Source organism: Pogoniulus pusillus, chromosome 25, assembly GCF_015220805.1.
Source record: "Pogoniulus pusillus isolate bPogPus1 chromosome 25, bPogPus1.pri, whole genome shotgun sequence".
Classification (NCBI taxonomy): domain Eukaryota; kingdom Metazoa; phylum Chordata; class Aves; order Piciformes; family Lybiidae; genus Pogoniulus; species Pogoniulus pusillus.
The window spans coordinates 3944683-3957902 of record NC_087288.1 but is presented as its reverse complement, the minus strand read 5'-3'; the positions used below and the strand labels follow the sequence as shown (position 1 = coordinate 3957902).

The following is a 13220-nucleotide window of genomic DNA, read 5'->3' as shown; positions in this document are numbered from 1 at the left end:
GGGCAGCCCCACTGCTGCGGCTCCGGCTGCGGGCGGGCTGGCCGCAGCGCAGCTGCGCGCAGGGACCCGCCGGGCCCGGGCTGAGGTCCGTGTTCGGTCGGAGCCCTGGGAGAAGCTGCACCTGGTAGCCTTCTGCTGCGGGACTTCCCCGGCCGGACAGCGCCCGGAGGGGTCAGGGAAGGATAGCTGGAGACAGGTTTGGCACATTCCGTCCCTCAGCTCGGCGCTGCTGCTGCCTTTTCTCACGGGTGCTGTTGGTACGCTTCGTGCGCATCGCCTTCCCCTCGTCTGAACTGCGAGATTAACATGGACACATGGACATCTTCCTGGGGGGCTGGAGAAGAGCGCCGGTCCCGTTCTAACACTGCTCCGTAATCTGAGCCTGGGTATGGTCGGATCTTGGTTTTAAAGGTATTTGGTGTTTTTCTTGAGGCTCGAAATGGTGCCGAGGAGGTTTAGATTACATCTTGGGAAGCGTTTCTTTACCGAAAGAGTGCTCAGGCGTTGGAATAGGCTGCCCAGGGAAGTGATGGAGTCATCATCTCTGGAGGTGTTCAAGCAAGGTGTAGATTCTGGGACCTGGTTTAGTGGGCATAGTGGTGTCAGGTTGACTGTTGGACTTGATGAAGTCTTTTCCAAGTGAAACAACTCTATGATAAAGTTGGTGTGACAATCTATCGAGTGTGCTTCCTCCAAAGCACTGCCTCTAGTCACTGTTCAGTTGCCATAAGACAGCTCATTTGTGTTGAAACTTTCTCAGCAAACTGGATTTGTGTTTTGACAAAATTAGAAGCAAAATGAGGAGGAAAAAGTTGTTTTGGAAGGCAAGCAATGTCTCCTCCTAAGTAAAGACATTTTCTTTCAGTATGCTTTAGGAACTCTTGTGTAGTTTTGAAGTTGTGAGAGTATTATATTGCTTTTGATCTAATTTGATACAATCTCTTCTAAAGAGTTAATTCTCAGTGGGTTTTTGTACTTTAGCTTTGTATAGTAGGTAGCCACAAAAAATGTCTTTAGAGTTACTAGAACTGATTGATTTTACTTAAAGGATTTATTTGTTTTCAGAGTTGTCTCTGTGATAAACTGAACGTGGACAGTTGTGTGTTAGGGTCCTTGACATGTTTGTGCCTTGCCTTTACAGTTTAATGGATAGAAAGGAGAAAGTCACACAGATGTGGTTTATTCTTTTACTTGCCATGGGTTTTGACCTCATTTTCATCTTTCCTCTTTCAGTTGAGATGGATCTGAGGGAAGAACCAAAGCTGATGATTTTAAAACTTCACCTAATTTGCAATTGCCCAACCTCAGCATTAGGCCTGATTGGTTTGCTTCCTAGAGAGCTTTACCATCTTTTGGCTCTACTTGATTTTAGCAAATTTTAAGTGCTCTGAATCGGTGAAATTCAGCCTGTGAGTACCTCAACCAAACATAGAAGCGTTCAGAGACAATCCTGACATGTGCAGGATTTTCCAGTGGCTGTAGAAATAATCTTCAAAATCAGCTGTTGTACATTAAACAGGAAAGGAAAAAAAAAAAGATGAAATGAAGAGGGAACTCCTTTATTAAGTTAAACCACCTCTTGCTGGTTTTCATTGTCTCAGGACTCCAGAGAGCAGCCTCTCACATCACTTAATGGGCAACAGCTTTCTAGCTACCACCGCTAGGAAGCTGTCTGGTCTTTCTTAACTCTGCATATGCAGTAGCAAACTTTTCAGAGTTTCAGTGGAAGAACAAGCCTGTGAAGGCATTTGCTTTCCCAGTGCTTCCCGGGGATTGCTATGTGAATGGCAGAAACACTGTCGGCTACTCAGAGGAAGCAGCCTTCATTGACCATCAGTCAGCTTGTCCTTAGCACGTCTAAGTCCTTATTACCACACTTCTCTTAACTCCCACTCACTGGTGGCCCACAAAATCATTAAAAAGTATCACATCCCATTGCAGCAAACTTTTCAGAACTTAAATGTCAAAATAAGGCACTATGGAGGAGAAGCATGTCTCAGATGGCTTTGTGCTAGAGCAGCAATGAGGAGCTTTGTGGGTCTCCAGGCTGTGTCCAAGCTCAGATCCTCAAGTGACCTTAACTGCTTCCCTTCCTCCTATCCTCTTCCTGCTGCCTGCTGCCCTTTCTGCTGCCTCTGTCTTTGATAGCAGAGGGGATAGCTCTCCATCTCTCTCCAGATTGTCCTCCACATTAAGTCCCTTTGAGTGTTTCTCTAAGCACTAGGAGACACCTTGAGAAGCTTGGCACAGTCTGTTTGCAAAGCAGGGAGCTAAACCAGGTCACTGCAGCTGTAGTGCCAAAATGTTCACAAGTATGCAAACCACAAGGGAAGCTCTTGTCCTTCTGGGTCATCTTCTGCCTTATCAGAATTTCCTAATGTAGGTTCTATGCAAGAGATGGAAAAGGTTGCATGCATGAACAGTTGTGGTATTTTCTCACTTTGATGGAATTACAGATGGAAAGGGCAATGCAAGTACTGGTATCATTGTCAGTAAATGTTTTGTGGCTTTTCACTTTTGCACCTTCTGTTGAAAACATTCTGAGGTGAATTTTTTCTTGGTGGGTTTTTTGTTTGTTTGTTTTTTAAGGAGAGAGGTGAAGTTTTGGACACCACCGAGCACCTGTTCCTTGATAAGAAAATACAAGGAAGTTTCAGATAACATATTGTAAGCCACTTTGGAGAATGGCTTCTCATAGCAGGTATCAGTGCTAAGCAGGGTTTTTACAGTTCCCACTTGGCTACATGCATTGTATTCCAAATGTAGTCAGGAAGTGTGTGGTCTTTCAGAAGGCATGAAAACATCTGCTGGCCACTAGCTGTAATTTCCCTTGCAAATGTAAGCATGAGCCAATGCTTGATTTTAGCTAAGGTCTTGCTGCTGCTTTTTCCCACTTACTGGACTTCAGGTGGGATTTATTTTATTTGTAATGCCCATTGGTGGTCTCCTGGTAGGAAATCATTGCAGTTTCTTTCAACAACACAAACCCATTGTTCTCCAGTTGCAAGTTATAACTCATGCTGAAGTCTCGCTCTGGTCTGAAAGAGATGCTGTGAAAATGGTACTGTGGGGTTCCTCCTTTGCATCTCAGTGACTGAACTTGGCAGATGCAGAAACAAGCAAGCAAAGGCAATGTGTGTGGTTCAGAGAAGTCTGTAGCTTTACTGACTCAATGAATTTATCAGCCTTGAAGGGAAGGTTAAACCACCCTGATGGGTAACCAGCAGACTCCAGCAAGGAGCACTTCAACCACTCTGCATTCCTGACTGGGAGGAGGAGGTAGAGCCATCCATAGCCTCTGTCACCTGTCCTTCAGGGCAGACTCAGGGACTGGTTTGCAGCAGAGCTTTCCTGTGTTGGACACCTGAACTGTGCTGTTGCACAAACTGTCCTATAGCCCTTAAAAACACAATAACTGGGCTTTCTGGCAGCTGGCACATAGCTGCATGGGGAAAACATGGTACTGGCCATGCTTTAAGGCAAAATTGCCAACAAACCCTGAAGGAGTAATTAGCCCCAGCCTGAGCAAGGCATGCAGAACTGGACAAGAATATAACCATAATAAAATGAAGCCGCACTTCCAGAGGTACAGGGTTCAGCAGCCATCAGCTTCCTGTTACACTTCTGGTGTTCAGTTCAAAGCTTGGAGGAAGGGGAAACAGAAACACCTTGTGCAAGGAAACATTTCAGTGCCAAACCCAAAGGAAGGAGGACATGGAGGGCCTAGTTGCTGCCCATCTGCTCCCACCTTCCTCCTTGCTGACTGCTTCCAGCACACCATTCATGCAAATGGTTCAAAGTACATCCATAGTTGCTCTTCCTCTATTCTGGTGTCTGCTGGTTTTGCAAGCTGAGACTGGTTTTTGAAAGTCTTGACACTCCTAACTCCCTGGCATGACTGCCCACAGACTTCCCTCCTGCTGCCCTGGTGCTGCCTGGTGTGGCTGTGGACAGCTCATGCTGCAGGCTGGGGAGGGATGCAGGAGTTGCAGCTCCCTGGTGCACCATGGACCATAAGAAGTTACATCAGCAGCTTTTGTAATCCAGTGTCCAGCATTGGGCTGAAAGGGACCTTTAAAGGCCATCTCATCCAACTCTTCCTGCAGCAATCAGGGACATCCTCAACTCAATCAGGTTGCTCAAAGCCTCATCAAGCCTCACTTTGAATGTCTCCAGGGATGGGGCCTCCACCACCTCCCTGAGCAAACTGTTCCAATGTTCTACCATCCTCAGAGTAAAGAACTTGTTCCTAGTGTGCATCCTAAATCTACTCTTCCCCAGTTTAAAATCACTGCCTCTTGTCCCATTGCTACAAGCCCTTGTAAGCACTCCCTCCCCAGCTTTCTTGTAGCTCCCCTTCAGGTACTGGAAGGCTGCTATGAGGTTTCTATGGAGCCTTCTCTTCTCCAGGCCATACCCAACCCCAACTCACTCAGCCTGTCTTTGCAGAAGTGCTTCAGCCCTCTGATTATTTTGGTGGAGCTCTGGACCCTCTCCATTGTGGCAGAAAATCAGGGAATGGCACAGTCCTGGGGTGTGTAACTGAGGCAGGTGGCAGTTTGCTATTTTATTTACCCAGTGTATTGCCAGAGGGGAAGGTGATTGTCTTGAACACTGGACAGCGGCAGGGCACCTGTTGTTCAAGGAGGACAAGTACAAGGAGAGAGAGAGACCACCTGGACTCTCCTGGCAGCAGAAGACCATATATTAGGGGAATGATTCAGGCTGCATGTTTTGACCTGATATGTGTGGTACCCCTTGGGGAACAGAGGTGCTGCACAGATCTCAGTAGTGCTGTCCACAGAGGAGCACTGGGTACAGTCCCCAAATCCACAGGGACCTGGAGCTGGTCTACCTGCTTCCCTGCTGTGGTCCAGGTGCTGAGCCCATGAGACTCTTACTGATGAATGCAGATTATCCAGTTCTGTCCAAATATTTTTCCCTATCTCTAAAAAATGCACAAACCAAGACAGAAGATGCAGAGAGTGGACTTGAAGTGCCAAATTGTTGGCTTTTCAGTGTTTTGGTTGTATCTAGCCTCGTATCTCATTGTTAAAGGTTTGGGTTTGTTTGGTTTTGGGTGTTTTTGCTTATTTTGACCTTGGATGCAGGTGCTTTCAACTTCTTGGCCATCCAGAGTAAAACTGCTCTAGGGAACACATTGAAGACACGTGGTCTGACTCTGAGGTGCTTTTAGTATTGCATCAGGGCCCATGCAGGTCTGCATTACTCAGCAAGCATTAGCAGCAGCAATCAGATGAGAAACCTGATAATAAATCAGTTGTTAGGGTCAGGAGGGAAAAACATCACCTTGCAGTCCTGAAATTCCAGTTTTAACTACTGAGGCATGAGAGTTGTACAAGGACGGAAAAGTGGAAGCAAGCTTCAACCCAGCTTTTAGTGTTCAAACACTCAGAAGGTGTAGCTTTTGATTATTGCTTGGACATCTGCACAGCTTTAGCAGCTACTTTGCCAGCCATCCTACACAGAACTTGATTTTAGAAGCACTTTCCCAGGACATGAAAACCAGAAGTGCTCTCAAGTATCTCTTGTGAAAGTTCACTGGTCACATCTCAGGCAGTCAGTTTCACCATGAGAAAGCTGAAGCAGGTTAAAAGGCTGCTCTGTGTTTCATGCCTCCTTCAGCACAAACATGTTAGCAAATTCACTTCCAAATATTGACACAGGTACAGGCCTTTATTTTTGCTTTTCCCAAAGGGGCCAGGTCAGTTATTCTTCACTGCTAGCTCTTCAGCTGGGCACAGCAAGGCAGTGACAGTGTTAATGTGCTTTCTTCTCCTGTTGCTCAGTCTTATCCTTGGCATTTGTCTTAGTTTAACAGGTAATCTGGATTATATATGTATATTAATGGCTTTCTCAACAGTATTCCTTGGTAGGCTTTTAGGTAATTGTGGGGCAGATGAGTTGTTTTGCACTATGGTTTGCAGTCTGGCTGGTGTGTACCACCTGTTGCAACTGCTGAGTGAAAAAAAAACCACACACAGACTTTATGAAGAGTTTTCTGAGCATCTCTAGAGAGGCTTTCAAGTGACAAGATTGTTAAAAAGAAAACAAAATTCTATCTTCTGGGATTTCTTTTGGGTTTATAGGGACCACCTTAAAATTTTCCTGTGGGACAAGGGAAGCTAGAAATATTCTCTTTTTTGAAGATCTGTGAATAAGAGAATGGTCTGGGTTGGAAGGGACCTCTAAAGGCCACCTAGTCCAACCCTCTCTGCAGTCAGCAGGGGCATCCTCAACTATAGGTTGCCCAGAGCCCTGTCAAGCCTGACCTTGAATATCTCCAGGCATGGGGCCTCAACTACCTCCCTGGGCAACCTGTTCCAGTGCTCTACTACCCTCATGGTAAAAAGCTTGTTCCTAACATCGTATATTCGTGACCTGGGAGATGGGTCACTTAGTTGGCAGGTTATGGCATTCAGCTTTGCCACAGCAAATAATATTTTATGCAAGGATGCATACTATTTGTTTTCAGATTTAGCCTGGGGCAGCCGAGGGAGAGTTCTTGGCAAAACCTTTTGCATGAAGCAGTGTGATAGAGCAGCCAGGGAATATATTGCATGCTAATAAAGTTCCTCCTTCAGTGTGAAAAGCGTGTGCTTTGTGAATGGCAGCAGGGCTTTCTTTACCTTTTGACATTCTGACTTGACCCGTAATGAAGCATCCACCAGCATGCCTTTTCAGCCCTTTCCAAAGAGCTGCCAAAACCAAAGAGATTTTTTTTTGGAGACTAAGCTGTGACCCAGCAAGGTTGGCTGTAAGGTTTGTTTGTTTTTCTCTCTCCCGCTGGTTCCTACTATTCTCTTAACTCCCACATCCTATCTGACTCTTGTTTTCCAATGCATTCTTCAGCCTCTCTTTCCCTACCTACTGCATCCTGTGTTCTGCTTTCTCACTTCCTTCTCCTTTCTCATAGCTTTTCTTTTCAGTTCCTATTCATTATGGTCCCTGGGGAGCAAGGAGTGAAACATTAACAGTTGCTGGAGAACCAAGTTTTTATGGCTGTTGTTATGAGTTTAGAGTTCACGTGAGGGCTCCAGGAGGCATCTTTTATGTACATTGTTGTTCCCCAGAGCTCTTTGCACCACTTCATTCCTGGGGCAGCAGAGAGGAATATCCACCTGTGCTTAACCTTCTGCCATCTACTGCCCAGTCTTTAAGATTAAAATGCTGACAGAAGTCACTCCTTGCTAAGATATGGATGTCCATTTAATGCAAGTTAGTGGACAGATGGTAAATTGCTCTTCTCTTGTCACTTCACTGTATGTCTCAGTTACAAAGAGGTTGAAAAGCTTCAGACACAAAATAATAAGTGAGGAGGGTAGATTTAAACTGCATATTAGGAAGAAATTCTTTACAGTGAGCATGGTGAGACACTGGAACAGGTTGCCCAGGGATGTCATGGATGCCTCATCCCTGTATCCCTAGAGGTATTCCAGGCCAGTCTGGATGAAGCCTTGAACAGTCTGGTATACAGTAAGGTGTCCCTGCCCGTGGCAGGGGTGTTTGCACTAGATGATCTTCAAAGTTCCTTCCAACTCAAACCATTCTACAAATCCATGAATGCTCCCAGTTCTGTTCTTCCATCACATGCAGGACCTTCCTGTGCTGATGTCAACATATCCTGAATATAAATTACAGATATAAAGTGCTTGCATTACTGAGAATTTCTGCATTGAAGTGTTGCCTGGGTAAGGCTGAATACTGCAGGTCTTTTTATCTTTTTGAGGATACAGCTAATTAGTGAAGTGCAAGCCTTATATAATGTCTGAAAATACAGCTTTAGAGAAGAGTGTTTTCCAGCTGAGCTTAGCAGTAGTCACAGGCTTTAGTCTGATCCTTGCAGTCCACCAAATCCTCTGTTGTAAATGAAAATGTGCCTGGAAGAAGCTTTTTAATGTAATTGTCACTGTGCTGGCAAATTTATCTTGCTGCTAATTTCTTATGCCTGTGATACCCAGATGGTTATCAGTTGTGTGCTAATGCAATCTTCTGTCCTGCTGTTTTGTTTATAACCAGGATTAATCCTATTATAACTAATGGCTTAGTTTTCTTCTTTTTTAAATCTTGTTTTCCACGCTTTTGTGTGTGTGCAAGACATAAGGAGGAATCCACCTTGTAAAACAACTTTGGTATAAATGGACTGGTGAGTAGATAATATCCTGTTGGGATATTATATACTTTTACCAACGTCATCTCAACAGAGAAAGAATGGAAATAAACCCTGGGTTTTATTTTTTTTTTAATCTACACATGTATGAACTTTCACTGCTTTTCAGAGTTCTAAAGGATTTCATGTCATAGAATCAAGCAGGTTGGAAGAGGCCTCCAAGATCAGCCAGTCCAACCTAGCACCCAGCCCTATCCAGTCAACCAGACCATGGCACTAAGCCTCATTCAGTCTTTTTTTTTTTAACACCTCCAGGGACAGCGACTCCACCACCTCCCTGGGCAGCCCATTCCAATGCCAATCACTCTCTCTGCCAACAACTTCCTTCTAACATCCAGCCTAGACCTCCCCTGCCACAACTTGAGGCTGTGTCCCCTTGTTCTGTTGCTGGTTGCCTGGCAGAAGAGCCCAACCCCACCTGGCTATAGCCTCCCTTCAGGTAGTTGTAGACAGCAATGAGGTCTGCCCTGAGCCTCCTCTCCTCCAGGCTCCACACCCTCAGCTCCCTCAGCCTCTCCTCATAGGGTTTGTGTTCCAGGCCCCTCACCAGCTTCGTCCCCCTTCTCTGGATATGTTCCAGTATCTCAACATCTCTCTTGAATTGAGGACCCCCAGAACTGGACAAAGGACTCAAGATGTGACCTGACCAGTGCTGAGTACAGAGGCAGAATAACCTCCCTTGTCAAGCTGGCCACACTGTTCCTGATCCAGGCCAGGATGCCATTGGCTCTCTTGGCCACCTGGGCAGACTGCTGGCTCACGTTCAGCTACTGTCTTGTGATTCTGTGATTCTACTGTGATTCTACCTCCAGGTCCCTCTCTGCCTGGCTGCTCTCAGCCACTCTGTCCCCAGCCTGTAGTGCAACTTGGGATTGTTGTGGCCAAAGTGTAGAACCCTGCACTTGGCCTTGTTAAAGTTCATCCCAAACTTTAGTAATTTAAAATACTTTGGGAAGGTTTGGGAAGGTAACTGTGCTAGGTAGTTAATTCTTGAAAGACTACCTAGATTATTCACAAATAAAAGTGATAAAATAAAGGTGATTTAAAAATGGAGAAACACACATATATGTGTGGGTATATAAATGCACATATATGTGTGTGTATATAAATGTACATGTGTGTGTATATAAATGTACATGTGTGTGTATATAAATGCACATATATGTGTGTGTATAAATGTACATGTGTGTATATAGCTGTTCACATAAATGTGTATGTAAATGTGCATATAAATATATTTATTTATTTGATGCATCTTTTCTGATTTGTTTCAGGTTGAAGAAACTCCTTGAGCAGGAGAAGATCTATCAAGCCCGGAAGGAGAAGGAACATACAAAGAGACTCAATAAACTAAGAGAAGAACTAGTCAAGCTCAAATCATTTGCACTCATGCTGGTGGATGAAAGACAAATGCATATTGAACAACTTGGTCAACAAAGCCAGAAAATTCAGGACTTAACCCAAAAACTAAAGGAAGAAGAAGAAAAACTTAAAATTGTTAGTGCAAAAACAAAGGAGGATGGACAAAAACTGATGAAGTTAGAGGCAGAGCTTGAACGCAAGACATCATCATTTTCTCAAGAACATGAGGAGATGACTGCTAAACTGGCTAACCAAGAGTCACACAACAGGCAGCTAAGGCTTAAACTAGTGGGGCTGACTCGCAGAATAGAGGAGCTAGAAGAAACTAACAAAAATCTTCAAAAAGCTGAGGAGGAGCTTCAAGAACTAAGAGATAAAATAGCAAAAGGGGAATGTGGGAACTCTAGCTTAATGGCTGAAGTGGAAAACCTCCGCAAGCGTGTCCTTGAAATGGAGGGGAAAGATGAAGAGATCACAAAAACTGAATCCCAGTGCAAAGAGCTGAAAAATAAACTGCAAGAGGAAGAGCACCACAGCAAAGAGTTGAAACTTGAAGTGGAAAAACTGCAGAAAAGAATGTCAGAACTGGAGAAGCTAGAAGAGGCTTTCAGTAAAAGCAAGTCTGAATGTACCCAGCTGCATTTAAACCTGGAGAAAGAAAAGAATTTGACCAAGGATTTGATAAATGAGTTGGAAGTGGTGAAGACTCGAGTGAAAGACCTTGAGGCATCAGAGAGCAAGTTGGAAAAGGCTGAAATAAGCTTAAAGGACGACCTGACAAAGCTGAAGTCGTTTACCGTCATGTTGGTTGACGAACGAAAAAACATGATGGAAAAAATAAAACAGGAGGAAAAAAAGGTTGAGGGTCTAAACAAGAATTTTAAAGTTGAGCAAGAGAAAGTTATGGATGTAACAGAGAAGCTGATAGAAGAAAGTAAGAAATTTTTGAAACTGAAATCTGAAATGGAGGAAAAAGTGTCTAGTTTGACAAAAGAAAGGGATGAGTTGATGGGGAAATTGAGAAGCGAGGAAGAAAAATCCTCTGAACTAAGCTGCAGAGTTGACCTGTTAAAGAAAAGAATAGATGGTATGGAGGAAGTTGAAAGAGAAATGACGAGAGGTCGAAGCAGGAAAGGCCCAGAGCATGGCTGTCACGAAGACAACAAGATTAAAGAACTTACTGTTGAAATTGAAAGGCTGAAAAAACGCCTCAAACAGTTGGAGGTGGTTGAAGGAGATTTGATGAAGACAGAAGATGAGTATGATCAGCTGGAGCAGAAATTTAGGACTGAGCAGGACAAAGCTAACTTTCTCTCTCAGCAGCTGGAGGAGATGAAACTCCAGATTGCCAAAACAAAAGCAATAGAAAAAGGTGAAGTGGTGAGTCAGGAGGCAGAGCTGCGACACAGGTTTCGTCTGGAAGAGGCCAAAAGCAGAGATTTGAAAGCAGAAGTTCAAGCTCTTAAGGAAAAAATCCATGAGCTGATGAACAAAGAAGACCAGCTTTCTCAGCTCCAAGTTGATTATTCAGTTCTTCAGCAAAGGTTTATGGAAGAAGAAAATAAAAACAAGAGCATGGGGCAGGAGGTTCTGAACTTAACAAGGGAGCTGGAGCTTTCTAAGCGTTACAGCCGCGCTCTGAGGCCCAGCATGAATGGACGAAGAATGGTTGACGTTCCCGTGACATCCACTGGCGTGCAAACAGATGCTGTAAGCAGTGAAGCAGCAGAAGAAGAAACTCCAGCAGTGTTTATAAGGAAGTCTTTCCAGGAGGAGAATCACATCATGAGCAATCTGCGACAGGTAGGTCTGAAGAAACCCGCAGAGCGTTCCTCAGTGCTCGAGAGATATCCTCCAGCAGCAAATGAACTTGCAATGAGGAAATCTTGGATACCATGGATGAGAAAGAGGGAAACTGGGGCTCAGGCAACGGCTGACAAAGGAGCCCGAACCCAAAGCAGTCCATCTCATCCTGGGGAGGTTGTCCTTTCACCAAAGCAGGGTCAACCTCTTCATATTCGGGTGACGCCAGACCATGAGAACAGCACAGCTACTCTGGAGATAACCAGCCCAACCTCAGAGGAGTTTTTTTCAAGTACCACTGTCATCCCTACTTTGGGAACTCAGAAGCCACGAATAACCATCATTCCCTCTCCAAACGTTATGCCACAGAAAGGAAAAGGCAGTGAGAGCCCCATGGGCCCAGATCGTTCTATGTCTCCGGTCACTATAACAACATTCTCCAGGGAAAAGTCCCCAGAGGGAGGGAGAGGACCCTTTGCAGACAGGCCTGCATCGCCGATCCAGATCATGACAGTGTCGACATCTGCAGCCCCAGCAGAAATCTCTGTCTCTCCACAGTCACAAGATATGACCATGGGAAGGGCTGTCTTCAAAGTAACACCGGAGAAGCAAACCGTCCCGACGCCCATCCGCAAGTACAACGCCAATGCCAACATCATTACCACAGAAGACAACAAAATCCACATCCACTTAGGGTCTCAGTTTAAACGCTCTCCCAGTGCTGCCCCTGAGGGTGCAAGTCCTGTGATAACAGTCAGACCAGTGAATGTGGCAGCAGAGAAGGAAGTTGTGACTGGTACTGTCCTGCGGTCCCCCCGGCACAGCCTGTCGTCGCGCCCTGCAGCAAGCAAGGTGACGAGTACTATCACTATAACTCCTGCTACCACATCTTCCACCCGAGGAACACAGTCAGTGGTAAGTGGCATGGTCTCATGATGTTACCATAGAATGCTTAGGTTGGAAGGGACCTCAGAGATCATCTACTCCAACCTTCCCACCATGGGCAGGGGCACCTCTCAACTAGACTCAGCTGCTCAAGGCCTTAGAGGGGAGGTATCTACAACCTCCCTGGGCAGCCTATTCCAGAGTCTCACTACCCTTGTACTGAAGAACTTCTTCCTGCTAGGTCTAAACCTACTCTCACTCAGCTTAAAGCATTCCTCCTTGTCCTGTTGCTAGACACCCTTATGAAGGCTTCCTCTCCAGTCTTCCTGGAGGATTCTTTCAGGTTAGCTTCATGGTGAAGAGAAGGGCAACCACAGTCTGGATTTGAGACACCTGCAGGGCACATGGATGGACTGACACAAAACTCTTATCTTCTAGATTGATAGATTCATAGAATGATTTGGGTTGGAAGAGACCTCAGTGATCATCTACTTCCAACCCCCCTTCCATGAGCAGGGATACCTTCCACTAGACCAGGTTGCTCAAAGCCCTATCTAACTTGTCCTTGAACACCTCCAGGGAGGGGACATCCTACACTTTCCTCTATTAATTTTAGATATGAAGTTAACTGTACAATCAGAATTTTGTACCAGTGTTGGATGCTGGTGTACTTTTGGCATTTCTACCCAAGAAATAACTTTGAAAGGAAGTCTCTTCAGAGTTCATCCAAAGCTTATTTTCATCATGGCAATCCTGTAAAACTGCAAATGAGAGCCAGAGAGGGACAAATGATGGAGTTGACAGAGCAGGAAACTGTACTTTTCATTTTGATGGGTGCAATTTCTGGCTTCTGCAAACACTCATAATGCTTTTTGACCCAGCTGGTGAGTCTTTAGAGCCTGGTTATGCAAGGATTCTTTCATATAATCCCATTATAGTTATAATTTAATTAATACCTGCTGTAATTCTGAACTCCAAA

The 13220-nt window shown here is 45.0% G+C and overlaps 1 protein-coding gene across 7 annotated transcripts in view; it reads left to right on the top strand.

Annotated features, from left to right (window-relative positions):
• The window catches only part of FILIP1 (filamin A interacting protein 1), a 121053-nt gene that overhangs the window by 91708 nt on the left and 16125 nt on the right, over positions 1 to 13220 (top strand). For 6 of the 7 annotated variants that reach the window (XM_064164223.1, XM_064164221.1, XM_064164222.1 and 3 more), the window contains one exon: positions 9466 to 12271. In XM_064164223.1, the coding sequence (XP_064020293.1) occupies positions 9466 to 12271 (2806 nt within the window). Of the gene's footprint in view, positions 1 to 38; positions 387 to 9465; positions 12272 to 13220 lie in introns of those variants that run through there. The other variant, XM_064164228.1, reaches the window with a different exon arrangement.